At 38.9% G+C, this 17,161-nt stretch overlaps 1 protein-coding gene across 2 annotated transcripts in view; it reads left to right on the top strand.

Annotated features, from left to right (window-relative positions):
- AGTR1 (angiotensin II receptor type 1) overlaps positions 1-3,328 on the top strand; it is a 44,893-nt gene extending 41,565 nt beyond the window's left edge. For both annotated transcript variants that reach the window (XM_045503348.1, XM_045503349.1), the window contains one exon: positions 1,314-3,328. In XM_045503348.1, the coding sequence (XP_045359304.1) occupies positions 1,360-2,448 (1,089 nt within the window). In that variant the 5' untranslated portion in view covers positions 1,314-1,359 and the 3' untranslated portion in view covers positions 2,449-3,328. The remainder of the gene's footprint in view (positions 1-1,313) is intronic.
- The last annotated feature ends 13,833 nt before the right edge of the window (positions 3,329-17,161 follow it).

Below are 17,161 nucleotides of genomic sequence, written 5' to 3'. Positions count from 1 at the left end.
CTAATGTCCCCATGAACAAAAAGAGAGGGAAGAAATTAAATTATATAAGGCTGAGTACAAAAGGAGAAGATAATGGGGACTTGAAGCCAGAACCTTGAAATAAGTCAGTCAGAGAAAGACAGATACCATATGTTTTCACTCATATGTGGATCTTGAGAAACTTAACAGAAGAACATGGGGGGAGGGGTGGTGGTGGAAAGTTACAAACAGAGACAGAGGGAGGCAAACCATAAGACTCTTAAATACAGAGAAGAAACTGAGGGTTTATGGGGGGTGTGGGAGAGGGGAAAGTGGGTGATGGGCACTGAGGAGGGCACTTGTTGGGAGGAGCACTGGGTGTTGTATCGAAGCCAATTTGACAATAAATTATATTAAAAAAAATCTTGGATGAGGAGAATAACTACCTCCTTGGGGAAGGCAAAGAGGCCACTTAAGAAACTTCTTCTTTCTAGTGTTCTCTCTTAAAACCTGGCTACCTGAGTCTCATCCCTCTCACGGCACCACTTTACACCAAGATGGACACTACCTTAGGTGTGTGTGTTCATACAGCTCTCCTGGATGCCAAGCATAGCTATCCTGGGAAGTCTTATTCCTGTTCCTCATCTTGCCCAGGACACTTTGCTACAAAAAGAACGCACAGCCATGCTCATCTAGGGACCTGCTCCTGGGGTAGCAAGAGGATCTTTACCCAGCACCCGTTCCCTGCCCAGACAGACTTGCCTATGCCATACGCTGAGCTTTTTACCTCAGAGTATGCCTGTACCTCATCCTGTGATGTTACCCCCACAGCATCCTCAGCCTCCCTCCCAAGGGTTTTCTGATGGACTCTGCTAGGGAAGAGTATGTTGATTTTCTAACTCATGTAAGTGAATAGCTTGTTTACTGACTATGTAAAATATTGAAGCAAATATTTGCAGAAGCTTCTGGAAAAACTCAAGTCTTCCTGAATAACTAATTTAATTCAGTAGCATTTTCTGAGATTTAGACTATGCTTTTTTAATCAATGTGGAAGCTAGGATTTACTTCTAGAAAAAATGCAAAGAACCTAGATAAGTTTATTCACATAGCACCCCCATTTCTGTTTACCTGGAGGATATTTATTACTTTCTAGAAAAGCAATATGTTCTAAAAATTAATTTAAATGTGTAATCCTACCCTTTCTCGGTTCAGTTTTTCTCCAGAAAATATGATCTTTTTTTTTTCCTAAGACTAAAGTGGAGTTACTGTATTTATGACTGAAAAATAAAACTATTTGTTTATAACTGAAAGTTGGTTTTTTTTTTTTTTTACCTTTTCATTTTTATTTTCTCCAGGTGCATCTGGCATAGTGTCTAAGACTAATTAACCCAGGAGATCAAAATGATCCTCAACTCTTCCACTGAAGATGGTATTAAAAGAATCCAAGATGACTGTCCCAAAGCTGGAAGGCACAATTACATATTTGTCATGATCCCTACTTTATACAGTATCATTTTTGTGGTGGGAATATTTGGAAACAGCTTGGTAGTGATTGTCATTTACTTTTACATGAAACTGAAGACTGTGGCCAGTGTTTTTCTTTTGAATTTAGCACTGGCTGACTTATGCTTTTTACTGACCTTACCACTGTGGGCTGTCTACACTGCCATGGAATATCGCTGGCCCTTTGGCAATTACCTGTGTAAGATCGCTTCAGCCAGTGTCAGTTTCAACCTCTATGCCAGTGTGTTTCTACTCACATGTCTAAGCATCGACCGTTACCTGGCTATTGTTCATCCAATGAAAGCCCGCCTTCGGCGTACAATGCTTATGGCCAAAGTCACCTGCATCGTTATTTGGCTGTTGGCTGGCTTGGCCAGTTTGCCAACTATAATCCACCGAAACGTGTTTTTTATTGAGAACACCAATATCACGGTTTGTGCTTTCCATTATGAATCCCAAAATTCAACCCTCCCCATTGGGCTGGGCTTAACTAAGAATATACTGGGTTTCTTGTTTCCTTTTCTGATCATTCTTACAAGTTACACTCTTATTTGGAAGACTCTGAAGAGGGCTTATGAGATTCAAAAGAACAAGCCAAGAAATGATGACATTTTCAAGATAATTATGGCAATTGTGCTTTTCTTTTTCTTTTCCTGGGTTCCCCACCAAATATTCACTTTTCTGGATGTATTGATTCAGCTGGGCATCATACATGACTGTAAAATTGCAGATATTGTGGACACCGCCATGCCCATCACTATTTGCATAGCTTATTTTAACAATTGCCTGAATCCTCTCTTTTATGGCTTTCTGGGGAAAAAATTTAAAAAATATTTTCTCCAGCTTCTGAAATACATCCCTCCAAAGGCCAAATCCCACTCAAACCTATCAACAAAAATGAGCACACTTTCCTACCGCCCCTCAGATAATGGAAACACATCCGCCAAGAAGCCTGCCTCATGTATTGAGGTTGAGTCACACACTTGAAGCCTATCTGTGAAGTAATCCTGTGAAAGGAGAAGCAAGAAACACATTCCTCTACAGCACCTCACTACCAAAGGAACATTAGCTACTTTCCAGAATTTAAGAAGAAAAGGTTATGTGGTCTCAACAAACCTTTCTAAAGCTCTGAACAAAACCTTTTCTTTCCCTGTGCAACAAAACATAAAGTGAAGCCACATTTTGCCACATTTTGCATCAGACAGACGACGGCCACTCCAAGAACGATGTCAGAAGCTAGATGAATGTGTTCACTGGGAAAATTTTACTGGCAGAAATGCCGTCTCCGCAGCCGGCTCCTGTTCTGTTATTTTTGACTCTTCCACATGAAGGTATTTGGAATGTGTTCAACCTTGAGAGGAGCGACAGGAGGTCAGAGCTTAAGATTGCTCTGCCCAGTTTCCAAGGGGCAGTAAAGCTTTTTTGTGCCTATGGAGTTACTAGCAGCTGTGGCCCACCTGGACCTGCCACTGCACTTTTTGTGCAGAGACTTGCTAAGCAGTACTTGTCAACTTTCAGACACTTTTGCGAAATTCAGCTAGCGTCTTATAGATTCACACGGCCAAAACACGCCAGCTAATTGGCCTATTTGTATACGGATATTACTAAAGTCATATGTTAAAGTTAAACTACTTGTAAAAGTGTTACTCTGGTCCCAGGCAGTAGTGTCTTCCCAGTCATATCAGTTTTGTTTCATATCTGAGAAGTATATATATTTTGTGGTAAAAAAAGATTGTATACCGTAAAGTATGCCTTATGTTTTAGAAAGTATATGTTCTACTTGTATATGTATTCTATATCTCTAAACTGTTGCTACTTGATTAAAATCTGGCAAAGTTATATTTACATTAAAATACTGTTATTGTAATGTGTTTAATCTTCAATGCTTAAAATATATGCTGATTTATTTTTCAAACAAGTGTAATTATGAACCCAATTCCATTCAAATTTTTAATACAACAGATAGTTTAATACTATTGCTTATAGATTTTATATCCACAGCATGGAATAAATACACCCTTTTGAGTTTTTCAAAGCTTTTCATACAACAAAGAAAAAATTAATTTTCATAACACTAAAATAAAACATTATTTTACACGTAATTATTTTTAATTTTTTTAATGTTTATTTTTGAGAAAGACAGACAGACAGACAGAACACAAATGGGGGAGGGGCAGAGAGAAGGGGAGAAACAATCCAAAGCAGGCTCCAGGCTTCAAGCTGTCAGCACAGAGCCTGACACAGGGCTCGAAACCATGAACTGTCAGATCATGATCTGAGCCGAAGGCAGACGCTTAACCAACTGAGCCACCCAGGCACCCCCACATAATATTTTTAATAGGACTTTTCTGATTACATACATGAATGATCATTGTAGGAAATGTAGAAGATATAAGGAAAGTATTAAAAAATAAGTTATATTTAGTTCTCCTTATTAAAAATTACCATCTTTAACATTTGGGTGCATTTTCTTCTACATTTTTGTATTCATTATACACACATCCATACATAAATTATGATATTGGAGTCAGAATATGTACTTTGTATACAGATTTTTCTCATAATGTCATAGCATAGTAGCTTGCTACACCGTTAAATATTTTCCTAAGATATTTTAATAATTGCATAACATTACAAAATAGAGAAAGACACATTCTGATACAGTTAGCTAGTCCTCAAAGTGGGACATTTAGCTTTTTCTGATTTTTTGGTACTATAAATTGCACTGTGGTAAATGTTCAAGTAATGAACGTGATAAATTCCTCATATTGTTCTAGATGTGGTACAACTTTATGAACATTTTTAATACTCTTAATACGTTTTATCAAATATTTTCCAGAAACCTTATAACAATTTACAATTGTTATATGTCTGAACATATCTCACCACAGTCCCAGCACCATGAAATATTTACTAGATTTAAACAGAAAAGTAAAATTTACTGTAAGGATCCACATTCTACACGCACAAACAGGGATGCACCTGCCCTAAAAAAGTACAGTAACATTTCTGCCCCCCTTGGGAAGTTGCCTACTTTTTCTCACTGGAGGCATCATTGGCTTTAGAGTCCACCTGGAACAGGCTGATGTGATTATCTGACTCAATGAACAGTGATCAAAAGACTGGGGTGATGTATGAAATAGTTGATGGAAGCTACAGGCAAGGGGGGGCATTCAGAGAGCCCTTAGTGGGCCGGCCAGAATCCCCACAAAGCAGCCTATTACATTCACATTCCAAAGGACAGAGAATTTATTTTGAGAATAAATGTGGTTACATATGTCTCATATTATTTTCCCTTTACATTGTTTTTAATTTCATTAATATAATACCAGCCGCTAACTCTCCAAAGTTCTGTTACTATTTTCACAAAGTATTACCTCTAAAAAATAAATTCTAGCTCATCCCAAATTATAGTGTAAACTTACCCTGTTTGAATTCCCTCCAAATCAAACATATGACTGTTCATTTTTTTTATTCAATAGTCATCCCAAACTAAGTGATTACAAGTACTTCAAACTTGCAGAACCATTTGATAAATTACAGTTGATAAGATTTCTGGCAGATAACTATATTTAGATACCCTCTATCTCATGTATTTATTAACTGGCATGAATAACATGTTCCAAGCCTCATTTTCACTTCAATTTCATCAAATTATATTGTGATTTTTTCCCAATCCCATTTTGTGAAATGGACATTGGTAACTTCAGTGATTAATCTTGCTTCTTCAGTAAGAACAACTTAATATTGAAGTGGAGACTCTACTTATCAAAATGTTAGGATGAGATGCCATAATTTATGCTTCATGGACATCTTCTGGGATATTTTAAAATTTAAGCATAAAGGAATAAAACTATGCAGAAAGACAGATGCCCACCCATCCCCATGTACGGTCCAACAGTAAACGTTTCAATCAGCTTCCATGGGCAGTATGAGATCGAGCCAAGTGTGAAGTACCCTGATTGGCAGCCATGGAAAGACTCACAGAGATCTGATACCACAGTCTCAGTTTTATAACTCTATACACTGGGCCACTTTTCTTCCCCCAAGAAAACATGCCAAAATGGGGAACCAGACAAGAGAAAACAGATTCAGACAAATCACAAAAGTGAAGTGAATGAAGCAAATGAGTCCCAGGGAATTTTGGATATTGGAACAAAAGGTGATTTCCCTGAGGGTAGAGAAGGAAGTAAATTAGGAGCAGATGAGACTGAGGAGTGAAAAGAAGTCTGGAGGCAGCCACCCACTGCCTCAATGGTCAGGATGCAACCCTCATAAAAGAGGTGCATAGGGATGTTTAGGTCCCCAGAGCCATGTTGTATCCCCTGGACCCAGACCAACCAGAAGATGAGACCTAAATATTAAGGAGGGAAGCAAGTTATAAACAGTAGACAATGGTATGGGGCAACACTCAACTGTATGATTTTTATTTATTTCAGGCTGCATGTTAGGAAGGAAAAGGTCCTCTCTAGAACCACACTGGAGGCTTTGATAAGACTAAAAAATAAATGTAATGGGAATAAGAAAATGGAAGAGGTGGAATATTTGAGCTAGTGGTCAGAGAGTCAGATTTTTAAAATTTAAAAATTTGAAAGTTAAAATATGATTCTGTAACTATATTCACCATTGTCTGATATATTTGTGTAGTGAACACCTGTGCAACTATCTACACAGGGTGCCTTCACCCTTTATCATAGGAATTTCCCCACCTCACCCAAGGACAGGACCACCACCATTTATTGGCCCAGGCTTGAAGTGAACCAATTACATATATTTTTCCCTAAGAATCCTTCAAACAGATACTGATGAACAGTTGGTCCTTCCCCACTGCTGAAAGTTGTGAAATGTAAGTTTGGAATCTATTAGTAACCATGTCCCCAGTGAGAGTGAAGTTAACAGAAAAGACAAAAAATCCTGAGATGCTTTAGTCCTTGATTCTACCTGTGTCTGATGCCATGTCATACTTCAGAAACAGCGTGCATAGCTAATATCTATATGTGTTCCTTCCTGCTTGACCAATAAGAATTTCCTCTCTGATGGCCAAGAGACACATGAAAAGATACTCAACATCACCCATTATTAGGAAAATGCAAATCAAAACCACAATGAGATATCACCTTAAACCTATCAGAATGGCTAGAATCTTTTTGATTCTAGAAATAACAAGTGTTGACAAGGATGTGGAGAACAAGAATCCCTCATGTACCACTGATGGATATGTGAATTGGTGTGGCCACTGATGAAAACAGCAGGGAGGTTCCTCAGAAAGTTAAAAATAGAAATACCAAATGATCCAGTAATTAAACCCCTGGGAATTTACCCAAAGGAATAAAAAAAAAAAAAAACTAATTCAAAAAGATATATGCACCACTATGTTTACAGCAGCATTATTTATAATAGCCAAGATATGGCAGCAACCCAAGTGTCCAGTGATATGGATAAAGATGATTTGATATATGTGTGTACACACACACACACACACACACACACACACACACACACAATGGAATACTATTCAGCCATAAAAGAATGAACCTTGCTATTTGCAACAACATGGATAAACCTTGAGGGTATTATGCGAAGAGAAATATGTCAGCCAGAGAAAGACAAATACTATGTGATTTCACTTATATGTGGAATCTAAAAAATAACAAACAAAAAGGAAAACAGACCCATAAATACAGAGAATAAACTGATGGCTGCCAGAGGGGAGGTAGGTAGGGGGATGGGCAAAATGGGTGAAGTGGAGTGGAAGATACAGGTTTCTAGTGATGGAATAAGTCAGAGGAATAAAAGGTACAGCATAGGGAATATAGTCAATGGTACTGTAATAATGTTGTATGGTAACAGATGGTAACTACACTTGTGGTGAGCACAGTATAACATATAGACTTATTGAATCACTATGTTGTACACTTGAAACTAATGTAACATTGTGTGTCAACTATACTTCAATTAATAAATTTTAAAAATTAAAAAAATTCTTAATTAAAAAAATGTATTTTTTTCTTTTTTGTAGCAGCCAGGACATCATTCATTTGCCAACCAGCAGGAATGATACCAGTCTAGGTCCCAAAATATATTCTTGGTCCCTAACTTAAAGGGTCATATAGGGCACCTAGGTGGCTCAGTTGGTTAAGCATCTGGTCTTGATTTCGGCTCAGGTCATCATCTCATAGTTTATGAGTTCAAGCCCCACGTGGGGCTCTGTGCTGACAGTGTGATGTCTGCTTACGATTCTCTCTCTCTCTCTCTCTCTCTCTCTCTCTCTGCCCCTCCCCTGCTCTCTCCCTTTCTCTCAAAATAAACAGGCTTAAAAAACATTTATAAACATTTATAAACTTTAAAAACATTTTAAAAAGTAAGGGGTCATATGGGCTGTCCCTCTTTCATAGGTCTCCTCATGACAGGGTGGGGACAGGACATCCAGCATAGTGTGTATGTTAGAGGGAAAGAGGTGTGGTGACATGGGAGGATTTGCAGTTGGTTGGAACTAAGGGTACTTATTGATAGTACTTACTATTATACATTATTGTAAATGGAGATCTCCCCCTGAGGTGGCACACTGATAAAACACTCTTGTGTTGCCAAAACAATTATATGATCTAGACCATGTGAAATGGTAAGTACAGAGAGGAAATGAGCACCCCATATCACCCGAGAGCTCAAATGACCTGCATGTTCTCTAAATCTCCTCGAACCTGTGAGTACCACTTCCTACCCTGCCTAAATCCAATGAATGGACAAGACCTTCGTTAAGTGAGTTGATCTACCTTACTTGAGAAATAAGGTAAATGAGGTCCAAAGGAATAAATTTTCACAATCAGAAAGAGCCAGAATTAGATTACTATCTTTTTTTCAAAAGACTATAAGTTAGAATAAGAGAATTCAGCTTTAATAGTGTTTAATTCTAAATCACTCATACACAACTAAGCTCTGCATAATAACCCTCTACGAGTTTAAATACCCTAAGTTTTGCCCTTCAAGCAGAATGATTGAAAAATACTTATCTATGTGCACAAGAGATGTAAATTTGATAAATGTTAATTTTGAAACTATTAAAAGCCAGTTTGCTACTATAATTATTTTGCTTCAAATATCAAAACGGTAAGGAGCCATATATGCCTCTGAGCCCATTTCTTCATTCTTTCGATGTCCTAGTAAGCTTCCTTTGAAAAACTGAACAAAATGACAAATAGTAATCCTAGCTGACCCTCCCAATGAGTTGGGATCTATCTCACAGAACCTCTATGCCTGACGAAGTTCTGCTGTACCATATCAGTATACACAGTTGCTAAATGATAATTTTCACAAAATAAGCTTCAATCTACTAAATGGCAGATTGAAAGCATGCTGGGGTTCACCAACAGAAAGAAGCCCTCATAGAGTTCACCACAGAGAGGAGAACATCATATATGCAGACTCCCAGGCAGAGTTGCTATGAATCAGCCAGCACCGTATGATGGGAAAGACCACAGATCTGGATTCTCTTTGATCTGGCATTCTCCTGGCTGCTATTGTTATAGCCACATTTCTAAGGAGTATTGAATGGACACAAAGCAAAGTATATTAGCCAGAGGACATGTGAGCATTTCTTTAAAACTGTATCTCAATTTCAATCATTGAAGATATGTACCAACAAAGAAGAAGAGAGTCCCCAGATACATAATCTGATGCCCTTACAAATAAGTAACTGTGTTTTTCACTCATTCGTGTAGCAAGTGGATAGTAGAAAGAACGAGTGAAAGAAAGAGAGAAAGAAAGAAAGAGAAAGAAAGAAAAGGAAAGAGAAAAGAAAATAAAAGAGAAAAGAAAAGAAAAGAAAAAGAGAGGGAGGGAAAGAGGGAGGAAGGGAGGAAAGAAGGAAACTTTCCACTGATATCACTTTTATGGCTGTTCCTTGAGTCCCCCTATCTGTTCCACCTTCTTCCAGAAACAGCCCCCTATCTCCATTCACTGTCCGCCCCTTCCCACAGTTAGTCCAGAGTATGGTTAGGGCTCTACTCCCATTTCCAGTATATCCAATGGGGAATGTGAGAAGGCCTAACCAAATCTGCCCATCATATTCCTCTGATTGCAATGGGATGGGCACATAACCTAAATAATCTCAATCAAGGTCAATTTCCTGATTTTCAAAGGGGCTAGGAGACAAAATGCCTGAGGAGTGGTTGTAACCATTTGATTATTCCAAAGGGAGAGGTGAGAATTTCTTGGCATTTTCACAGGAAGCCTAAGAACAAAGTCCATGTATGAAACCAACATATGAAAGTCTAGACCAAGAAATGGAGAGAAACCAAGTCCTGACAACATCATTTTAAAATTCGCTATCTGTTCCAGGAGATAGCATTACCCTACAGACTTCTCTTTTCTCTTAAACCAGCTGAGAATGGGATTGCTGTCACAATTATCCACCAAAATCCAATCTTCAGCAAAATCGAAATGACAGCCACCATTTATCAAATGCTTACATAGGACCGTCAGAGATCTCTGCTTATATGTATTATATTATTTAATCCTCACAACAACCAATCTTATCAGTTCTATCATTATCCAATGAGACAAAAAAGAGGCTTAGAGATTTTGTATAATCGGTCAGTGCAAGATAACATGACTGTTAACTGTTAGAGCTGAAATTTGAAGACAGTCATTTTGACTTCACCATCTATGCTCATATTTACTAAACTATGTGGCATCCCTCAAAAAAAAGGGGGGGGGCATCATAAACACAAATCATATAGATACCTTCCAAAATATTGCCCATGTCTACTTATTCAAAATCAATGTAAGTAATATTTCACTTTGTCTTAAACCCATACTTACTGGGTTTCAGGCTAGAATTTCAATAGCCTTTGTCCTTGAAAGTTGGGCTCATTAATGGAAAGTACTAATTGACCTTATACAATATAACACTGGATTTTACATTTATTGTAATTTGATTTTGGATGAGCTTATCCTGGGTCTAGCAAATAAGCAGGCTATGACTGCTAACCGTCACAGTAATTAGTTCAGTGCTCTCTGGTCCTCTCTGTATCCAAGATTTTAGATAGCATTTCCTAAATGGGAGGGGTAAGGAAATTCCTAAAATAATTTTCCTCACAAATTTCACCTTCTTACAACCTAATGGAATGATGTTTAAAAAAAAAAAACATTATGGGGGTACCTGGGTGTCCCAGTCGCTGAAGTGCCCAATGCTTGATTTCAGCCCCAATCATGATCCCAGGGTCATGGAATTGGGCCCTGCATTGAGTTCCACATTGGGTGTGGAGCCTGCTTGAGATTCTCTCTCTCTCTTCTTCTGTCCCACCCCCATGTGTGCCTGCACACTCGCTCTCTCTCACTCCCTCTCCAAAAAGAAAGAAAGAAAGAAAGAAAGAAAGAAAGAAAGAAAGAAAGAAAGAAAGAAAGAAAGAAAGGAAGAAAGAAAGAAAGAAAAAGGATAAGGAAAAAGAAAAGAAAAAAAAAGCATGTGGAGAAACTATATTACATTCTGAGACAGATTTTCTTTTAAGGTATACAGTTAAGATTTGACAATAAATTTAGATGAAGAATACACCTGGATAAAAACAAAGTATGATTTATTTCAACTATGCCCAGAAAATGGGAGGATAAAGGTGATAAGATCACAGCCATGAGTCCTGAGGTCAGTTCTAAGAGGATGACAGAAAATCGCCACAAAGTGGATAGTACTTAAAACTGAGAGATAAGAAGAGAGTTGCAACTGTTCAGGCAAAACACGCTCACCACTCCACCTTTTGCTTCTAGCTGCAGGACAGACAGAAAGCAGTGGTTACATACGAAACATTAAAAAACAAGGCAATTCGGCCGCAGGCTGAAAGAATGACCATGACATGATGAAAGTTCCAGCAGCCAAGATGAATCAGAAAGTAATGATGAAACCTATCATGATAGGAAAGGAGGGCATAGAGGTAGATCACTGATTCTCACCTGGGGATGATTTTGTGCTCCAGGGCATATTTGGCAATGTCTGGAAAAACTTTTGGTTATCACAACTCAGGTGAGGAAACTGCTACTGGCATCCAGTGGGGAGAGGCTAGAGATGCTGTTACATAACACCCAGGACAGTCCCACAAAGAAAGAATTATCTACTACAAAATGTCACTAGGGCCAAGGTTGAGAACCCCTGGGATCAAGAAGGAAGGGAAGAGCACCATTCAAGCAGTGTGTTATTAGCAGCCATATATGGGGGTAAATAAGAAAGCATTTGGTCTCCCAGGTTTTATGACCCCCTCTCTTTTACATGCTTCTCCCCTCCTCTCCCCTCCCCCCTTTTATGTGCTCCCACTCACCTTCTAAACTGCACTGCACATGAACTTCATGCAAACAATCTATTTGGTGGAAAAACTGTAATAGAAAATGCAGCATCATTTCCAGGGCTAAGTAGGTAAATCTATTAGGCTTGTGCAAAATGTTTTATATTTTAAATTCATTCATGAACGTGGGGAACAAAGGCAGCCGGTAGCAAGATGTAAAGCCTGTGGTTGCACTTCCACTTCCATGGGAGACAAAATGAAGGTGTGGGTCCCACTGAGCAGCTAATCCTCAGAGAAGACACCAAGAGCAAAAATGAAAGACGTGGGCACGACAGGACAGCTGGTAGCTCTTCCAGGGCACTCTATAGGATTTCTAGCATTTGATGTGATTCTAATGAAAATTTTTATTGAACAAAATCAAAGGTGTATTTTATTTTTACTCTAAATATTTCCACAGAGGATTTGAGCAGCTTCCAATAAACAGCACAGTAAAACAGGGTGATATTATAGAAACCAGAAATAAGGGCCACAGAAGAGAAAAAGCAAACCACTGACAATGCAGGCTAACAGAGTAGTTGTGACTGAAAAAGAAAACACTGGGTTCTGAACTTCTCACAGCTGGGATGAAAAGAAGAACATTACAACACCTCCAGTTCTTGTTATTAACAGCAGACCAGGTTCCCAAATGGAGCGGAGTCTTCCTGACACTAGAATCCTTAAGGGAATCTCTCACAGAGGATTGTTGATGCAGATAAAAAGCCACATGATGGATCATTTTCAAGCAGCATCTTTCATTTAGGCCTGAGTTTTATGTGATTGGTCTTGTACCGTTTCCGTAAAGACCAAGAGCATGACACCAGCAATTCAAGGAAGGTGGTGACATGAGGGTACCCAGTACTGTGGTATGAGTCATCCAATGGTGTGCTTGTCAGGAGTAGTGATGGATTTGTGATGTCAGTGGGGACCTCTGGGTCCATTAAAATGTTAGATAAGATTGACTCATTCCATGAGGAAGTTCAAGATCTCCAAAATTTTCTGCAGAAGTCTGTGAAGTTTACATTTCCATGGTCTCATTCTATCCACCTGCTTCCCCCAGTTCAGTTAAGACATCATCTCACTATTCCATACAGGCTGTAGGATGCCCCTGTTCCATGTGATACACGTGTAAAACAGCTCCAATTACACACACGCACCACATTCATAGGCATTAAAGGACACCTTTGATTCAAAGAACCCTCCGTCCCTCTGGACATTTCTCCCGAGACCCCATGTAGTCCGCAGCCTCATGCCATCTCACCCACAACCCTCTTTCTCTGCACTTTCCTCTATTATCACCACCTCCCTTGAGAAAGCAAACCCAGTTGCCCTTATTTTCTCACATAAAGCAGCCTAGCCATTCATCCCAACAGCTCCCCACTGCTGAATATCAACCAGACCTGAAGCAGAGAGTCGTCTTCTCCCCAAAGCGGATCGTCAGAATACTTCCTTAGAGAAATTCTAACACATACAACTAAGACAATTGTTCACCCATTACTGATAGTTTAATGATGCTCAATATCAGCACCAGTCTGAAATGGTGGAAAGCAGAAAAACTCCTCATGGAATAGAGGGTCTCATAATTTTATTTATTCAGGATTCATCCTCCACCAATCTTCATATTTTTCTGCCAGTCTGATATGTCACTTCTTGCTATTCCTACCTGCCAGGGACCATCTACTGTTTTGTATATGGAAGTGCCCTCACGATCTGTGTGGACATCCACTCATGAAGGTACACTCCTGGGGTTCATCCAGTGGATTTTTTTTTATTTTTTATTTTTTTTCAACGTTTATTTATTTTTGGGACAGAGAGAGACAGAGCATGAACAGGGGAGGGGCAGAGAGAGAGGGAGACACAGAATCGGAAACAGGCTCCAGGCTCTGAGCCATCAGCCCAGAGCCTGACGCGGGGCTCGAACTCACGGACCGCGAGATCGTGACCTGGCTGAAGTTGGACGCTTAACCGACTGCGCCACCCAGGCGCCCCTTTCCAGTGGATTTTTAAGTAGAACCAGCTTCTCAACCTTTTTCCCCTTATATCCATTTAACATATCTACTGGGCTTAGTTTCTAAGCTCTCTCATATTCTACAATTGCTTGAAAAATTTTAAATGACATCATCTTTATTTTAAAATATAAATCATTACGTAGCTAATACCTAAATGTACACATTCTAAGTAAAATAGTCTCAATTTACCATATGTGAGCTTAAAAATTATCAGTGTTAATACAACCTCACGTTTTAAAAAATACTGGTGGCAGGTGATTAATTTTACTGAAGTTAAAGATTAATTTTTGTCCCCTTGAACTATATGTTCTTTTCATAACCTTCAGGGCTAATGTCTTACTTCCCAAATACCTTACACTCTTATAAATTTTCTTCCCCTGTCCATTATCGGTTTCACCATAAAGGATCTAATAAAGTTTCACACGTTATCAACTTTAGGAAAGGAAAAATCATTGAATATGATCTTCTGCAACCCCTCATTACCTAAAAGGTAAACCTAGCCCTCTTGGAGGCTTTCTGCTTTAACACAGGACCAATGCCTTACAAGAAATGGGATTTGAAAATGCGATTCCAACTCTTAAATATCAGACAGAAGGGAGAGAACTTTGGAGAAGATGTTTCTAGGACTCTTAAAATCACACCATAGGTCAACCCTGATAATAGGAAAAGGCAATTAGAGGAAATGACAAGTCACCCCCCAGGGAATCTGGGGAAGGGGGGAAAAGGTAAGTTAGGTTTGCAGGTAATTAGGAAGGAGAAGCCTAGGTTCATGTGGAAGCTGCTCAAATAAGCCAAACCCAGCTCAGCAGCAGCTTGTCATTATTTCTTCATAGTGACAACTTCCACATGCCCCAGGGTCATGATTCCCAGCTCCTGAGACCCTGAACCTGCAAAGCAAAGGGACTGTGACAGGGAGGAATCCAACCTTACTTTAGAAGTGTTATCTTCTCAAACTGTAGGTGAAGATCCACCATGGGAGGTCAGAGTTCAGCCAGAGTTTGAGCTTAAATTTCCTATTTCCTAGGTCTTTGAGCCACATGCTGTCATCTAGGAAGCATTTCCTACATTGTGAGAGTGTACAAAAATGAACCTTGGGGAGCTTCTGCTTGAAACTGGACTTTTGTTACTTTTGACATAGTAACTATCTATGAAGTGTCATTTAGGCAGTTTGGGAAATAAAATAGGAGAAACTCAAAACACTAAATGCATTCAAATCAGAAAACACTTCAAACCACAAACTAAGGTTACTACGGCTTCTCCCACACGGATTCTCCGGTTTCCCTAATCCTGTTCTGAGTCATCAAACATCTCTGAAGTGTCTATGACTCTGTCCTTGCCATTTAATTTGGTATTACTTCGAGGAACAAGTTGAGATCTCTTGCCTGTTAAGTGGCAATGCTTAGACTTCATGTAAATTATAAGACTCAGTCTGCACAGCAATGTCTCAAGCAGACTGTCTATTTAAAGATGGAGAGAAAGAGCCATTATATCTCTTTCAGGGTTTTATCTTCTCTCAAATGCATATGGATGCACAGCAAGCAAGCAGCAATACCACACTTCCCTGGTCATTGAATATCCTGCAGTGTACTTCTTAATTAAAACCAGCATCACAAATATGATTGCTTAAGTGCCAAAAACCTGGCCGGCTTAATGGCCAATCAGAGAACTACATAATCATTAAATCCATTTGAACTACTTTTTTTTTTTTTTTCCTGAGGTGACTACGGTTAAGCTCTAAATATTCTTATTGTTTCCCATCCAGTGTATTTTTTTAAAAAAAATACTGCTTCTTTTTCAGCATCATAACTTCCACTTCAATTCTGTCATCACATTTAACCCTATGTTACAATAGTTTATTATAGTTTTTTGTTTTTTTAGCTGGAGTTTGTAGCAATGCCGGGGATTAAGGAATAATTTGAGTCAACGACACATACAGTGTTGCCTAGTAACACAGGCTGATCTGTACAAAGCCATAAATTGCAAAATTTCATAGCAGCATAAAAACTTTTACTGGCACTTAAGCATATTTTTCCCTGATTGAAGCAGAATTCATGCAACAATTACAACCACATGACAAAAGCTGGTAATGATTAGCCTTCAAGAGCTGCTGTTTTTTCCTGACAGTTCCAAAGCTATTTTTGTTTGTTTCAGGAAAGAAAGCATCAAATTCTTTATGGACCAGCCTCACTGACAAGGCAGGATCGAGCCGGTTAATTAGGCAGTGCCAGCCTTTTAACTACAGCTCCCAATGAAGAATGGAAGTGTTATGTAATAATTTACAATTCTAATTAATTTGTGTCAACCAAAACCATCTCTGAGTATATCAATACACACTTTAGAGGGCAGCGCTCCTTACCATGGTGCAAACATGGCTGAGACTATCATTGAGAAAAGAGCTTCAAGAAGATGAAAACTGGGAGCCAGGAAGGTTATTTTCAATTATTGTAACAAATATCTTATATCTTCAACATTTATAATTATTGAAGAAAAACTTGCAAACCGAAGTTGTTAGAGAGTTTGGGGAAAATTATTTTCACAATGAATTCAAAGCAATTTGTTGAGTAATATCCCCTTGCCAGCCCAAAGAAAACATAGGTTTGTGGAAATAATAATCTTTCATACCCTGATACACACACACACACACACACACACACACACACACACACACACCACTCATTGAATGAGTATTTCACTGACCGGATACTGAGTGACTTCTTTTTCTCTGACAAACACATGTTTCTATGAATACATTCACCAATGTCAAGGGATTCGTACTACAGCTCAAGGAAATTGAGGAATAAATGCTTTGATCCTTCCGTAAACTTCTCATTCTTCTAGTACTGGCTTGAACAACAACAACAACAACAAAACGCTTATAAAAGTTTAATAGGTAATGCAGGCACCAAAGAATGCATCATGTAACACATGGGAAGAGCTGTATGTTCAGGCTTAGTCTTTCCATCAGCTTTGCGACTGAGCTTCCTGATATACATCTCGATAAGTCTTAATTTACTTTCACTCAAGCCCCATAATGTCGGACTCTGGAATGATTTCTCAGAATCCCCAAGCCCAACACAGCAACAGTAAGATACTTGCAAAGATCCAGATACCACAAAAAGAGATGGAACAAGATGGCACTGAAAGCAGAGGTAGACAATGAAATAAAATAAATATACAATAAAATAAACAGTAAGATAAAACCAGATAAGGGAATCCATCCAATTCAGAGATTCGAGGCCTAAGAAAGCCCATCCACATACCACAGACTTGGAATGCATGGAAATGGTCCAGAAGTACAATAAGCCCACAACTTAGTGACTGTGGGATATTGAGAAAGTTGTTTAACCTCCCATGTTCCAGTTTCCTCCCCCATAAAATTAGGGG

This window comes from Leopardus geoffroyi, chromosome C2 (assembly GCF_018350155.1).
Source record: "Leopardus geoffroyi isolate Oge1 chromosome C2, O.geoffroyi_Oge1_pat1.0, whole genome shotgun sequence".
NCBI lineage: Eukaryota > Metazoa > Chordata > Mammalia > Carnivora > Felidae > Leopardus > Leopardus geoffroyi.
This window is presented reverse-complemented; position numbering and strand designations above follow the sequence as displayed.